The sequence below is a fragment of the Aphelocoma coerulescens genome, chromosome 5, assembly GCF_041296385.1.
Source record: "Aphelocoma coerulescens isolate FSJ_1873_10779 chromosome 5, UR_Acoe_1.0, whole genome shotgun sequence".
Classification (NCBI taxonomy): domain Eukaryota; kingdom Metazoa; phylum Chordata; class Aves; order Passeriformes; family Corvidae; genus Aphelocoma; species Aphelocoma coerulescens.
Genome location: NC_091019.1, coordinates 2,846,270 through 2,862,689, shown reverse-complemented (window position 1 = coordinate 2,862,689; position 16,420 = coordinate 2,846,270). Strand labels below are relative to the sequence as shown.

Genomic DNA, 16,420 nt, shown 5'->3' with positions numbered 1-16,420 from the left:
TGAGAAATAAACTGGTTTTCATGATATTTTCTTTGCAGCAGGTACCTCTGAGCCCTGACTGTGAGTGAAGATGTACAGAGCCAAAACTTTGCCACTACACTGGGGCAAACTGTGCTCTCAGATCAAGCCAGTTTGGCCACTTGTCTTTAGGTATCTTGAGTGTCTCAGCACAGACAGTTCAGCAGAACAAAAGTGGCCCCAAAGTGTGTTAATTACACTGTTGTAACTTCTTGTACAAGGAAGAATGGGATGCCCAGATGGAAAGTCACTTAAGGCACCTATGTTTCTGTGATGTTCCACTGCACCAACTCTTCAGAGGGATCCTTCCTCAAGAATTTTGGCAGCCCCACCCGGGAACTGAGCACTGGCTACCTGGCAGAGTGCAGAGCTGACAGAGGGAACTCTTAATCCCTCAGTCTGGCTGCTGGGAGCAGGGTAATTACAAGCAGCTGAGTTCTGAGCAGGTTATGTTAGCCCTGCTATAATTTCATGCTAACATGCTCCCATTCCTCTCAACTATTCCTCTTAGACCACCTTCTGGAACTGCATCCCAGACAACTCATCCTTTCCCACTGAAAAGGTCCCCAGTCCTGCAGCACCTGTCTCACGAGAGCCCCCTGTTTCTCTGGAAGGATCTTTTCCATTTCTGAACGAAGCCAAAGGGGTCAGGAATCCTTAACCAAATTCCCTCCAGCAGCAGAGAGTTTTCCAGCAAGCCTAGGAATAAAACCTTCCAGCTTCTGCATCCCCCTTCTACTCTCTAGCCATCATGACAGACTTTCCAATCTTTCCCGGGAAGAGAGACCTGCAGGCACAAACTCTCCAGTGGAACTCCTTTGACTCCAGGCTGGAAGTGCCCCTTCCAGCAGCATCACCAGCAAAGCACAGCCTGGTCCCTCCTCTCTCAGCAAACACGTTAGACCAGCACCCACGGGACCAACACCAGGTGCTTCAGGCCCAGAAGAATCTAAAACCAGGGCTGAATCAGCTCAGACACGCAGCTCATTTGAACAGGATTTGTCTTGCAGAGCAGGGGTGCTTTTTAAAACACACAGTTCAGCAGCTGCTGTAAAAACCGTGTGATTAAAATGGTGCAGTTGAGCTCTGTAAGTGACCACGAGGTCAGGGCAGCACAGGGATGGGACAGGGAAGTGCAAACTGCCTCGGAAAAGGAAACCAAGCAGAGACACACCGACCTAGGATTACCCCGGGGAAAGCTTAGGTCTAATCTCCACGAGGTCAGAGAGAGAGAATGATTGTTGCCATTATCATAAATTATACCCAGAATTATTGACTCTACAGTGCAGCTTTGCTCTCAGCAATGTGTTCCAAAGATGTCAGGAACAATAACAGCAAAACCCTCAACAACCTGCCAGCCCTGGCTGCTGCACAGCAAAGGCTCAGCATTCTATTTCTTTAGCGTGGCCTTTGGTAAAGCACCGGCTCACTCCTTCCTCAGGAAACAAGCAAGTTCTGCAAGGGAAGGGCTGCAATTTAGTCCAATAGGAAACAATATTAACTTCAATTGGAAACAGCAATTACTGACAAAGGAGAAACTTGTTGGCTTGTTACCATCACTGTTCTTTGCAAGGTGCCCAGAACTTTTCACCCCCAGAATTACTGATTTTTCGTTGTATCAGTTACAAGAGCACTCTGCTGGTATCAGGAGCCTCTCCTTAAGGATCTGTGTCTAGGAAAGACAGAGACAGGAAAGACAGCAAACCTGCAAGAGTCAAGCAGAGAGATGCAGACTCTCAGTCAGTCCTCTACTATTCCCATAGGCACTGTCTAAAGGTGGAAAAAGGTGGAAAAAGAAGCCAGAGGACTTTGCCTTACTCATTCCTGTGTTTCTATAACGCTTTAACAGCTTTGGTTTAGGCCTCCCTGGATTATTTGCCTTTCCATTTTAATGCTGGTTTGCTGCTCATCGTGAAGAGCAAACAACAAACAACTCCCGGCCCAGGCTGCCCACAGGCACTGGAGATTCCTGGCTGCACCAGCCCCGAGACTCCAGGCAGCCGAGTTGCCAGGCTCCCACCTCCTTGCACCTTCTTTTTTATCTGAGCAGATGGAAACTCAAGAGCAGAAGCCAAGAACTCAACGTGGGCATCTCTGCAGCAGTTACAGTAATTCCTGGAGCTGTAATTGCAGGGTGGTAGCACACACACACACACACACACAGTGCCTGTTGGCTCCTCACTGCTGAACGAGACAGCCACAGAGCACCTCTCCACTTTTCAAACTCTTCTACAAACAGGGACCAGCAGTGGCTTTGGTCAGTGATGGCCTTTCTGGGGATTCCCACCCAGCACCGGGGTAAAAATCACTGTAAGAGCAGAAAAGGGTGTTTTTCAAACAAATGTTTTGTAACTGACAGGACAAAGACTGTCAGACACCTCACACTCCTCCAGGGAGGTGGTGAGGACCAACCACTGCCTGCTGAAGAACCAGTTCCAAGGAACAAGGTATTGATTCCTGTCAAGTGGGAAATCACCAGGTGGAGAGATGTTCAACAACTCTGAGGGCAAATACTGAAATGAGAACCACAGAAGCACAGCACAGCTGGGGTTGGAAGGCACTTTTGGAGATCATTCAGTCCAAACCCCCTGCTCAAAACCAGGCTCAGCTGAGCACATGAAATGGGTGATTTTTCAGGTGTCCTGTCCCACCTGTACCAGTGAAATCTGAGACATCTCAAACCATCAAAAATCCAGCAGCAAGGTCTCAAGACAGCCCAAAACCCTGACTTTACCCCACAGCTTCACACACAGCTTTTATCATCAAATTCTTTTGCTCTTTTGTACCTGTAATATTTCCCCTGTCTCTTTACTCTCCACGTAGTCTGCTCTGTGCTGCTCCATTTCATACACACTGAGATTCTTCTCCTCCTCACAATTTTGCAGAGAATTTATATAATCTCTGTTTGTACCACACCCCTGCCCCAAACCAGAAAGATCAGAAGATGCAGGGGGCTCCTCTGGAAGCACTACAATAACACTACAAATTGCTAACAGCCAGCAACGTGGAAGAAAAGCTGGTCTGCCCCAGGTGTGAGATATGTAGAGTTGGAAAAAAAAAGTAAAATTGAGCAGCGTTTGTTTATACAAACAACATAAAAGAGAAGGGGGAAAGTATCTAATTGAGAGTGGAGAGCACTGCCAGCTTCAGCAGTTACACTTGGATGGATCTGATCCTCAGGGTTTGCAATTAATTCCCTTCAGCACTGCCAAGGTCATCGCTCGCACTGCAGTCCTGCAGTCTTTGAGCTAGAAAGAAATGAACAATCAAAAAAAAAGTGATGAGATGTAAAAACACCTCAAGAGGTGATGCCAGGCACAGGCAGGAGTATTCCAGGAATGGAAGCATTACGGGTGTCTGTCACCTACTGACTTTAGCCAGACTCGTTCTAATTCCCTTCCCTTTAATATTCCAGGAACACTTCATCCTGGCTCTCTCTTCAGCCTGCTGGTTAAAATACCAGGAGCACCTGTGCTGGAGTGCCACTTCCATGGGCTCTGACTCTGTCAAAATGTCATTTTTTTGTTGTTTTGATCTAGAAGTTACTGCTGAATATGTGCTGAGATGGCCCATAAACAGCAGCTGCTCATCATAAATGTGCTAAAGCTACTGGCTCCTCTTTTTAGATGTTCTCAGATCTCAAGATTGGGGAATATATTCCATGTATTGCAACTATTTAGTGTGGGCTCAGCAAACAAATGATTCAGCCTAAGGCCAGGAACAGCACTGCCACTGAACAGTTAATTTCAGTCAATAGGTACATGTGGGTTGCAGCTTACTGGCCTCTAAAATAGGGCTGCTCATGCCCTCTCCTTGTGAATGAGCACCTCAAAATCACAATTAAGGCTGACATTAACAGGTGAAAGTCAGAAAAATGCAGGGCAACAGCCTCTCCCCGTGTTGGTCAAGGAAGTTGATCTTACCTGTTTATAACCTTTTTATCCTCCTAATAAATCCACCAGACTAAGCTTTCATGGATAGCAAATAGCTTTTTTTTCCTTTTAAAAGGGGGGCACGATTTTATGGGCCCTGTCTGCACAAGCAATGCCCTAATGGCACAGTGCAATGTAAGGCTTCCTTCCCTTTCCCCCTATTTAATCACTATATTCCTTTCCAAACAGCTCTGGGGGAAAAAATAAAATCGATGGGCTGTGGCATGGGGATGGGGCTGGAATATGTGGACACATCTTTCTGTTGACTTCGGGGATACTCTGAGTGGATTTAAGTGCTGTTAAATTCTGCATAATCAGAGCATTTTGCTCTCTCAAGGCAAATGACTGGATCAGGGTCTACTTTTCTTACTCCTGTAGACCTATTTCTGCATGGCAAGGCAGCTGCAGACGGGATGGAAAGATACTCAGACCTCTCAGACAAGAGACCCCAGAACTTGTTTTATTGCAGACCTTTTCAAAGGAACTAAGTGTATCAAGTTCTGCTCCTGATACTGCATGGAAACAATAGGGTATGGCTGTAAAATAAAAGAATTCAGACATAAATACATTAAATTGGAATTAGGAAAGACTAGGCCACAGATAAATCTAAAAGACAGGCAATGATGTAGCTATTGCACTTAATAAAATTCCATAAACCTGCAGTTAAAAGGAACAGAGGGGAAAAAAGCCTCATGACAGATCAGTGAGAGTCTGGAAAGATCCATCTGGAGAAGAGATTTGTCCTGAAAAGCCTCAACCAGCTCTGAAAGCAGGGATTCCTCTCAGGGATATTGAGGATGCAGCTCAAGCAAACACAGGTCTCAGCAGCAGGCTCTGCAGGTTATTCCTGATTTTCCTTCCTTTCCTGCCAGTTGGATGCCCATGCTATGCCAAGCAGGACTTTTTGGAGACAATTCCCATTAGTAACTGGGCTGTTAATATTCTCTTTATTCTGAACTGGTGTCTTTCCATAAATGTGATCCATGTGACCGAAGCACTCTTGTCTCAAGCAATTCCAGAAGGAACGTTTAGTCGTGCCAGGCATTTTCTGAACACAGGGGAAGAACCCAGTGAACCATGAGGGAAGGAGCTGGAGGCTCTAATTATTTCTAACAATGCACCTAGAAATCACCAAGTAAAAAGGAACAAAGTAAGATCAAAGCCATGCTTCTTCCAAACAGGAAATTTAGGACCTACGACGAGGAGACCACTGGATGGTCACTGGGGATTCAGAAACAGCCATGGCACAGGGGCTCTTTATGCACTGACCACTGCAAATCAATCAATCAATCCACCAATCAATCCTGCTTGGGCAGGATTTTGACACTGTATCAGGAAGAATTAACTTCGACCCAACTCTGCTTTCTGCTCCAGACAAAGTTAAGCTTAGATTACACACAGGACAAAAACTACCAAGTGTTGCAGCCACTGATGGTTTCAATCAATAGCTCAGATGTTGGCAGAACAGAGCATTGGAGCAAATGGTGCTGAAAAACAGCATGGAAGGGCTACAACCTTTCCTTCTGTAGCATTGATACATCTTCCTTCAGAATCAGATGCATTTTTCACCCTTTCCCAATAAATAACTTCTCAGAGCAGGCATTGCTGGGAATACTCCACAGGGAAAACCCAAGTGGGCAGTTCAGCTCCTTCCTCTTCTGCCCAGCTAACGTGGCACAGAGGAGTCCTTTTTTCCTGCCTGACCCTCCTGAAAAACATGGTTTGCATGTTTATCCTTTGGCTCTGGATCATGAGGGGTAACAGATGGAATGGGAAGACTCCTGTTGGAAGCAGAAAATGAATTCAGGTCGCTTTTGAGCCTGGGAGGTAAGAGCAGCCATGGAGCTGAAAGCAAGATGAGCAGCAGCCTTCCTGAAGGATTTTCTGTGACAAGGGAGAAACTGAGTGAGCCCAGGTTTGTTTACAGGCAGCAAATCTGGAGCCTGCACATGGCAAACAGAACGAAGCTTTCTCTTTTTCTTACAAGGTGGCCCCTGTAGTTGGCTTCTTGCAGTTTTCCAGCTGAAGAGCTGCGAGCTCCCTTTAAATTGGCAAGCCCCAAAACTTCACTGCTGGCAGCTGACAAATCCTCCCTCAGCTCTGGAATTTCCCCGGCGTTTTGCTGGATTTTCACTGACAGGCTCAAGACGGGTACAGGCTGTGGGCTTCTGCTGATGTAAATTGTTTTATACTCCCTGATGTTTGGAATAAAATAATGCACCAGCCAACTCAGACAACGTGTAAAACTTGGCACTGCTGCAACGTGGACAGCTTGGAAAGGCCTGACACGGCTGGAACCACAGGCCCTGATGGACAAGCCTGGAATTAGCTCCAGAATGTTCTACAGACCAACAGGACCAACAACAGAGAGAAATTTAGAGGTTTTTTAACAGGGCAGCTAGAAGGGGAGGAAGCCCAGCCTACCCAAACCCACAGCTACACAAGGAAGCAGGATCCAACTTTTTTGCCTGTTCTTAGCTATTAGATCACGCTGACTTTCCAACAATAAATGCTGAAGGCACATGATAACCAAAGGGAGACAGGATGAGGGCAGTCAGTGGTGTCTATTCCCAGCTTAAAGGCTGGACCACTACCCTGGCCAAGTAATTAACCCAGGGCAGAGCAGTCCATTCAGCAGTAAAATGAGCCTAAATATTGACCTTGATTTGGGCTCTGTGGGAGCTGACAAATACTCCCCAAGAGATGCATCACTGCCAGAGCATTCCTGCCTTGACACACCACTAAAAATATAACAAAAGCTTTATATCCCACTTGGGGAAAAGTGAAAAAGGAGAAAGGAACCTCGTCTCCACCTTTGAATGGCTCTTCTCAAGTCCCAGTATCCCAAACAGCCCCAGCAAACAGCTCTGGGACATGAGCTCTCCCAGTATCCCAAACAGCCCCAGCAAACAGCTCTGGGACATGAGCTCACGCTGCAGGAGTGCTCCCAAGCTCAGCCAGCCTGATGGAAGCAACGGGAGAAATCCCAGAGCAGGAACAGAGTGAAGAAAGCAGGAGTGCCATGTGTCTGGTCCAAAAACTCATCATCTGACCCCCAACATGGACTAGGATCTCAGAGAAAATAAAAGCATCTTATTGCCCAGCAGAGCCCTTTTTTGCAGCAGCACAGACAGAGCTCTGCTGACACAGAAAACCTCCGAGCCTCTGGGCACTCAGGTGCAGCCTCACTGAGCTCGTGCTCACCTCAGGGTCTAATTCCTTCGCCAAAATATTGCACAAGTGGCATTCTGTGTTTGCAAAACTCTTCCTCAGGTGTCCTGTTTGACCCCAAGCAGCAGATGGTTTACTGTCTGTGCAGCAAACAAGGTCATTCTGGGGTTCCAAGTGGGCCATGGCTCAGTTGCACAGCGAGCAGCTGCATTCACTTTGGAAATGTTGCATGTTTTGCCTGAGATACCCAAGTGCTTTCTAATTCTGCCTCTTCTCCTCCTCCTGCTTCAATACCTTCACCTGAAGGTGCCAGAAGCAAACATCACCAAGCCACAAACTCTGCAGAGTTTCAGCCTATGGGGTATCCCACACCATCCACATACTCCAGAGAGCTCCAGAGATGACTCCATCCCCCCCACTGCTGCAGCACCCTCCAGCTTCCTCCCCTCAGGTCTTTTGCCAAGGTGTTCAGCATGGATGAAAACCCACTCGTGTGGGTTGAAACTGGCTCTGTTCACCAGGGTGCCTCAAACCTGCAAGTGTGCCTGTCTGCTTTCATACCTTCTGCAGTTTGCTGCAGGGTAAGCTCAGAAGCTCAGCCAGGCTTTTAAAAGCCCTTCACGGCACGTGACAGCCTCCATTAGGGCATGGCTTCAGAACTGAATCCTAGGCTTGCCCTCATGCTGAAGGGAAGACCTCCCAGACCCCACGGTGCTATGGTTTTCACAGCACTCTGCAGCACAGTGTGACACACAGAAAGCCAGAACGAACAGCAGATTGCCAGGCCCATGGATGAACAACTGCAGCTCCTTCCACTGCGTGGCTCATGGACCTTCCCAAAAATCAGATTTTTCCAAGTCTGCAGCTCTAACAGCCACCCCCTCCTCTCTTTGCTCCATTTCAGATCAAAAGATTTACAGATTTAGGCAGGAGGGTGGGGATTGAGGCACAAGCAAAGGCAGAACAGGTCAGCGTTATTGTCCTTGCCTGTGACTGGGATTTTCCCAGCAGAAAGCGAGCTGGGACCGCAGTGCACGGAACACGTCTATTCCAGAAAGTGAGCACACACACACACACACACACACACACACACACACACACAAAAGAGCAGTGCCCAGTTTGCAGCTGATTTAGCACAGCTCAGGGAAGAATAAAAGAACGGGGCTGCACAGCCTTGCCAAGTCACATTAGGTGAATCAGTGCCCTCGTCTCTCACGCCACGAGTCCGGCGTCTCGCACCAGCCACGGCTGCCTCTCCTCTTCAGCCAGGAGAGAGCAAAGCACCTCCTCTGCCAAGTGCTGCCAGCAGCACTCATCCCACTGCCCCTGCTAGACACGTGCCCAGAGCTCGGGACAGTGAGGCACAGACAAACACATCCTGGAGCAACCCAAAGGCAGGGTTGGATGGGCAGTATTAATTTCATTTCCAGCTTCCATAAATTTTTCAAAGCCAGTCTTTTAAGTGCTCACATTGTTTTTTTCTTTTTTTTTTTTCCCTTAATGTCAGTTTTTGCTCCATTTTAATATATCCTCTTTAATTTCCTTTACAGCTAAGTACTGGTCAGAAAAAAATGGCAGAAATTTCCCTTACCCCAGCTGTTGTAGGATCTAGTGCGGATTTCAAAACAGAATAGAGCTGCAGCCTGCATTCCAAAAAAACTCCGGTGAACCATGTGAAGAGCATTGTTTGGGAGCAATTGGAGAGATAACTGCTCTCCTGATTTAACTCATTTATTATCCCCAGTATATAAAACACGTAGCTGCAGTAACATTATTACACTGAGAGCACTGAAAAGAACACAAAATAGAAAGCCTAATCTACATTTCTGGTACGAGCTGTTCAGCAGCCTCAGCTGTGCTACTGTGGGAACCAGTGGCACGACTTTACACAACCTGGCCTCAGGAAAACTCTTTTTTTGCACAGTGTGCAAAATAAACAGCCTTGCACTAGGGTAGGAGTAACCTTGATTAAGGTTAGTGAGCCCAAATAACTGAGCTACCAGCAAGTCGGTCCTTTCTATTCCTATTTTATTCAAGTTAACTCCTCTTGAGTCTTCATATGTGTACATCAGTTCCTTCTCTTTGGAGAGTTCTGCTCTTTTTGAAAAGATTTCAGGGGAGGATCAAACAGAAAGACAACCTTTTTTAATTTTGTAATTAATTTTTTTTGTTATTTTGTTTTATTATTGTACTACCATTTCATACCGATTTCAGAAGCTGGGGCTGAGTACGGAAAAGCCCAAGGTGGGAAGAAGAAACCATTTTATTTAGAAAGCTGCAAAGATGTTCTCCTTTCCCTGCTCACCTGTCCAGCAAGCACTTTGCTTTTTTGGTTTGTGAGTATGGCCTCAACACACCAATGCACCAGGAAACTCCCCAACCACAGGCTGCTTTTGGGAAAGGCCAGGATAGAGCCTTCCCTCACCCTGATGTCCAGCAGGCTAAAAAGACATCCAAAAAGCAAGCTAGAATAAATAATGGATAACCAGAAAACAGAACTTCCTATTTAAGATGTCTGAAATAAACAGAAACTTGGATGTGCACTTGGAAAGTGGGGAAACAAGTCTGGAGTGGCCTGGATCACCCTGCAGAAGGCAACTGGGGAGCAGCAGCTGCCTGACCTGTCCAGGAATTCAGCTCTGAGGGTTCCTCAGCTCTCCTGTGCCACCAGCCTGTCAGGCAGTCTGCCAAGGAGCTGGGCAGGAAGGAAACCAGGGAGGCTTCCAAGAGAAAAAACATCCCGCTGGAAAATTTCTGACCGCTGTAATAATGGCCCTACTTTGAGAGTTGGTTACGGAGCTGGCAGAAGGCAGGAGACCCACTGCCTTCCCTGGTTACTTCCTGGCTTCCTACAGAAATCTCCTTCTACTCCAGACACACAGCATCAACTGAAGCAATCCTTAAGCAGGATGTCCATAAATCCCCTGAACCCTCCCCGCAGCGAACGGCGTTGCTTTTCCCCAGAACGATGACAATTGCTAACTGGCGCCGTTCAGGAGGTAACATTTTCTTTGGGAAGGCCTTTCCTGCTTTAGGCAACCACATGTACTTTTGGCAAGGTCTCCAGACAAGCCCTGTTGGCAGCACGCAGCCTTATGCCTCGCTCGGAAAGATTGCACGAAAAAAACAGCTCACTTTCCAGCTCCAATTCCAAGGCTTCACAAACTTGGCAGGGCTGACAACCTAATCTGGCCTGGCTGCAGGAATAACTGATGCCTCATAGGTAGCATCCCACAAAACTGCCCTGGAAACCCAACCAAAGGAGCCCTTTCAGCCTGCTCCGGCCCCGCTCCCAGCTCACCGACCTACCGCTCATTGCTCAGCGTCATCCTCGGAGGGTCCAGGTTGGGATTCTCCATGGATTCCATCTGGGGACAGCGTAGGAAGTAGTAGAGGGTGTGGAGGGCGTCAGGGGACCAGGAGATGGGCTGCTGCTGCCGGGTCTGCCGGACGGGGCTCATGCCGGGCCGGATGGTGTTCAGGCACTGCATGTGGTGCATGGCTCGCGAGACCAAATCACCTGCACACACACACACACACAGAGAAAATACAAAATCATCTCTTTACAGTGCTTTTAATCACACTTTTTGAACAAGTCAAAGCTCTCACAGCCCAGAGAAATGTTTGCTGTGTGCACAGAACCTCCTCCACAAAGGCAGAAGGGTGTCCTGTCCCTCAGGCTGCCACTCTGCAGCACTTGCTTTCAAAGACCAAGTTACCAGTTAGAAAATGTAAAATTAAACACTTCCCAGTTACCACGCGTTCTTTGCAGTGAGTTTGCTGGGTTACTGCTGGTTTTCTCCTCTTTCCACCCACAAATACCAAGTTTTTTTGACAGCCTGCAAAAACTATTGATGTCTTTGTAAAATGTCCTCTGCCCAGCCTGGGAGCGACAGTTTCACGGGGCAAAGCCAGTAGCACCAACACTTCACTCTTATTTTTGTTAGGAGGTTGCTCCCATTTCTTCCAACTGGGTCATGCTGTTCTACCCTGCTGCCCAGGAACCTGAGACAAATTAGGGACATTACATTCAGGACAGAAACCCCTTCTTTTAGGGGTCTGCTGCTCCCATTCTCACTCTAGCTGCAGGTTTCTCCAGAACAGCAAGACCTGACTCTCTTATTAAAGAAAATGCCAATCTTTATCATTCTGGGTGTCTCAAGCTGTGCCAGAAATTTGTCCTTCAGCACTGTAAGAAGCTCAGTCCAGGAGGTCTCTGGGCTTCTCAGTCCTTTTGGTCTTTGAACTCGAGCCAAGCTGCCTCTGTGTCGGAGCAGGGTGGACCTGAGAAGGCCTGGAAGGAGGTGACCTGGATTACACAGTTGCACTCAGAATGTTGGGACTGCAGATTTTTAAAAAGTTCTCAGGGCAAGGACCCCAAAGCTGGTGTTTTTGCAATAAGCTTGCTTTAGGCACAACCCTGTTTACTCTCCTTGTGTTGTGGTGCATTACAAACTCCAAAAAAGCTTTAAAAGCTTCATCTCTGAGTAGTGTGACTACCAAGCAGTGAGCTGAATTATTACTATACTTAGCTAGGATCTGTTTTTTCCTTGGGAGAATCTCTGCTGCTTTATGCTTTACATTCCTCTCAAACCCTCACAGGAAACATTGCTCTATTGTGTCCAAAAGTTACAATACTGGGAAAGGATGGAACCGAAATAGTCGCCCCATCACAAAGCTGGCTCCTGGGAAAGCGCCCTGAGCTTAGCAGTGCCACGTATCTTTTAGCAACACCTCCCTCTGAAATTCTTGGGAAGTTATTATTTGTCCATTTATATCTAAAGGCAACACTGAATTTTCCAGCCAGAACCCCTGGGGTTCTACTGTTACACAGGAGAAAGCCTCACAAAGCTACTGTATGTCTAAACATGACATTTTTTAGTGGTTCAGACCAACAGGGTATTAAAAATCTCAGTTTGCAGTCTAAAGCCGTGCCACTCCTTTGTTGTACAGCACATTCAGCTTTAAGGACCCACTTCAGAATAATAAAAAAATCCTTCTAACAACTCTGCCTTTCCACTTCAGTAGCTCCAGGATCCGCACGTTTTACGAGAGCATCACGGATCCTCCAGCGCTGGCTGGTGCTAACACAGAAGTCTGCACGGTTTACAGCAGAAATGCATCTGGAATTCAAATTTTCAGCTCAGAATAACGATCCTTCTCCTTTGCACACTCACTCTATTCTTCTGGCAACGGGCAGCAACGTCTTAAAAAAAAAAGCAGGCAACTGTATCAGGAGACCCATTCACTGGATGGACTGACCAAGCTGGCCAGGCAGGGACGGGGGAAGAGGGAGAGAGGAAGCTGTATTCAATCTCAGGCCCTCGCTACAAATGTTCTCTTGTGTTCCAGGATAAATAGAGGTGTGTTAAAGGAATTTGAAAACCTCAAATTAAGGCAGGTTGCAAAATAAATGGTGAAACCCACAAACTCCTTACTGGCCCTGGCATTCATTAGCATTCAGATGGTGCAGGCTGAGAAAGTGATGCCAGCAGAAACGGTGCAAGGGAAAAAGTAGACCAGGAAAACACAAATCATTTTTGTTTACTTTAAAGGGGCTTTGTGAGTACTCTAGGAATGGAACATTTCATTTGGTCAGCTTTCTTAAAAAAAAAAAAAAAGGGGGGGGGGGGTTGAACAAGTTTTTGTTACTCTTAGATTTTTTTTCCTCCACTTTTTACTTTTAAAGTAACCAAAAAGCTTTTCCTTGAATATCCTGGACATTTCCACTGCAGAAACACTAACAAAGAGAACCCTCTTTGCCATCTGAGGGAGGTTTGCTGTGCTCCACAAATGCACAGGAGAGCCTCCAGAGGCATCTAGGAAAGAGCATCCAACTTCAGTTGGCAGCAGCATCCCTACCAAAAAAAAAAAAAAAAAAAAAAGTGCATCTTACACCTTTCCAAGTGAATTAGACACAAAGCAAACTAATGAGACCAGCTGATTTCCATAAACAGCACCACCAGAAAGTTAAATCTCACCCAACCTTAAACGCTGCTCACGCTGCCAACAGCGGCAGCACTCCTGCTGCCCTCAGCAGTGGAGGGATGGGCTCTCCTGCTCTGCTGGAAGAACCCTGTGGTTGATTATATCCCAAACTCACTCAGTTCCGAGATGCTCCCGACGCACGTGGCCAGCAGGGACTGCTCCAGGGTCCGGAGTTCCAGCTGGGCGTAGGCGTCGGCCCGTCCATCGCTGCACACCGAGCTGTCGTGGTAGGGGCTGAAGTAGGCAGGGAGGGACAGCACACCTGGGGCAGAGCACACAGCAGACCTCTTACAAATCAGCCCACACGTGTGGAAAAGCAAATCCCTCCAGGAGGGATGCAGAACTCGCGCCTTTCTCCGGGAATTTCGGAACAGTTCAAAGGGAATCAAACGGCGCTGTGAACACTGCTGGAATGGCTGAAACAGGCTCCAGGGAGTTAAGGCTGGATGTTCCTACAGCGTTAAGGAGCTGGAAACAAATTGCAGTCGAGATAAAACTACATGAAAAGCTGTGGTGAAGCCTCTGCTCGTGTTTATACAACAACTGGCTCGCTGCTGAACAGCTGTATGCAGATGCCCAGATAGAAGGGCCTGATCTGGAGAGATGTGGAATATAGCCTGGAGTCCACCCCATCCCTGCAACCCTGCAAACAAAACCACGGGCTGTGCCAGCCCTTTGAACCTGCCAGGCAGTTTCAGGTGCTCAGGCTGTGGTTTCTGCATGCACGCACCTCTGGATGCGCCAAGCGACGCCCAGGAGTTCTGAGGTTGCCTGTGTTTGCATCTCTGTAAATGACCCCTGTGTGTGATGGAGAGATTAGGCAGGTAATTACACTGCACGGCTTTACCACACACATCTCCTCTCCTTGCACGCAGCAGTGTGGATGCACAGCAACCGATTGCTCCGTGTGGCACAGAGAAAAGAGGGAATGTGGCCTCTGGAGCGGCTGTGAGGCAGGGAACAGGGAGCAGGGTGCGTGACAGAGGCTGGGGTGGGACAGCGACCTGCCCTGTCCAGTGGCACCCTGGGGTAGATCTGGTACTACTGCACCCACAGGGCAGGTGGACTCCAAAAAGCCACCTGCAGTCACTCAGCCAGTGTTCCTGCCCCATTTTTAATTATAGATCCATCCCGCAATTCCAGCAGCACCTCCTGGCCCAAACTTTCCACGATTCCAGACAATGGCCACTCAGAGCAGCCACGGCTGCCTGTGCTCTTAGCCTGCTGCATATCCTGTATTTCTGATTTTTAACTTTGATCCACAGCAATACAGTTCAGCTCGGACCCACGTTTCCTTCCACCCTCACCTCCCGACCCCGGGTCAGCCTGGGATGTGGAGATCCTTTACTCCTGTGGCAGTGACCTCCTGTCACAGAGGTGCTGTGCATTGTTGCCCAACAAAACCCTGCAGCTCATTGTGCAAGACCCTTTGTTTCTTTGTCTTGATGTTTTCTTTTGAGATTTTACGCTGGATTGATCTCTCCTACCCTTTTCACATCCTCTTTGCATCCTGCTTGGTGGTAAAGCCAAGGGCTGCATCAAAAACTTCCTGGACATGATGAGAATAAGGGAATGATTTATCCTGTTGTGCTTCTTCACTGTACATCACTGTTAGTTAATGGAGAACACTCTGCCAGTGCCCTCTTAACCTGAATAATTAGGAAGTTGAGGCTTTAAGAGCTACCAGAAGCCATGCATGCAAACGAGGAGAGCTTTGCTTTAAATACACTATACAGAGCCCAAGCCACTTCCTTTTCCATGCCAAAGCTATGAAAGGATGTTTTAGAGACATATGGATTGAATTTATGGCAGAGGGAGAATGAAAACAGCCTGATTTGTCAAAACTTTCAAATAGAGGCACATAATTCTACAGAGGCAAAACCAGAAACTGGCAGCTCCACTGCTGAGCCCGGCAGAGGGAAAGAAATGGGGCACATTTTCTCTGCCAGCCACTTTCAGTCGGTTCTGTTTTCTAACAAGGAATTAAAAATAAAAGGTTTGCAGAACGCTTTGGCTCGCAAAAGGCAACAACATTTTCTCAGTTTTCCAGTTCACAGTTTGCCAGGTGGCGCAAGGAAAACAGGGAGGATTTATTTACCTTTGGAAAAATGACTCATCCAAGATAGCTGTGGGACAAGATTTATGCTGTCACCTGCCTTGGTACGGCTGAGGAGCATCCTCTATGTACCAGAGAGGAATAAGGAATTTACCAAGACTTTGGCCACGTACCAAAGCCCAGTGATGCCACTGGGGATTTTCCCTGGGGTCGGAGATGGGGGTGAATCAGGCCCTAATGACAAAAGGATTCAAAGGCTCCCCATGTCTGGCAGGTCTCCATAGGCACGAGCGGGGCTGGGAATGAGGACACACCTCCCAACACTGATTCTGAGGCAGCAGGAAGCACAGTAGAAATGTACCCCACAACTATTCTATCTTGCAGCACCCTAATCAGGATTTCCTCTCTGATCCGCTTCCAGTAACTCCGTGGAGTTGGAAAAGCATCATCTTTGCTCCTCAGATGAGAAATTCAGGCACAAGGACATCTGCAGTCCAGCTTTGCCCAGTGATAATTAGGAACAGGACCTAATCTTTAACAACAATTTTAAAATCCCTTGTTTTGGTAACAGACAACTGCCTTGTGCTGATTATTTATATCCCAAACTATGGTTCTTGCCCTCCTGCCTCCCAAATAATGGAATTTTCAGTCAAAAGCTGTTACAATGGTATAAACCATGGGACAGTTTCTGCCTGGCATTCACTTTCCTGCATTTTTGTATTAGTGGCAACACTGCTTTTAATCATGACTAGCAAGATAAGCAAAGTGCAATAGAAATAAACAAACCCATGTCAAAACACCCTCTGTTTGGTATTCACCTTTATTTCCTGGCTTTCCCAAAGTGTGTTTTCCCCACAAAACAACAATGTGAAACGGCACATAATCACTGTGCAGGAATGAACCACTTGGGCAGGTTTTCTTTAAATTAAGATTTTAAGAACAGGATCGAAGCCCAGGTGGAGCAAAGGAGGGACTATGAATTTGAGTGTGGCTTAGCCCAAACCCCAGGAGCAGGAGGAGCTCAGAAGTCATCTCTGGAATGGCCTGATTCTCGATTAAGGCACGGCTGGGTAACAGTTTGTTCCTGATCTTTCCATAGCCTTTGAAACAGCAGCTGGAAATAAAGCCATGTTTATTCTACCTCAGTTAAATACGAAACCTGTTCACGACCACTTGCTGCCAACGCTCTTAAAAGGCAGTCACGACTGGGTGAGTTCCAGTTAAGCAGTTCCTTAAACTCAAATTATTCTGCTTG

General features: G+C 47.3%; 1 protein-coding gene across 9 annotated transcripts in view; it reads right to left on the bottom strand.

Annotated features, from left to right (window-relative positions):
• The window catches only part of ABTB2 (ankyrin repeat and BTB domain containing 2), a 171,138-nt gene that overhangs the window by 66,530 nt on the left and 88,188 nt on the right, over positions 1-16,420 (bottom strand). For all 9 annotated transcript variants that reach the window (XM_069016363.1, XM_069016366.1, XM_069016364.1 and 6 more), the window contains 2 exons: positions 13,225-13,371; positions 10,431-10,641 (listed from right to left, as the gene is read on the bottom strand). In XM_069016363.1, coding sequence (XP_068872464.1) covers positions 10,431-10,641; positions 13,225-13,371 — 358 coding nt within the window. The remainder of the gene's footprint in view (positions 1-10,430; positions 10,642-13,224; positions 13,372-16,420) is intronic.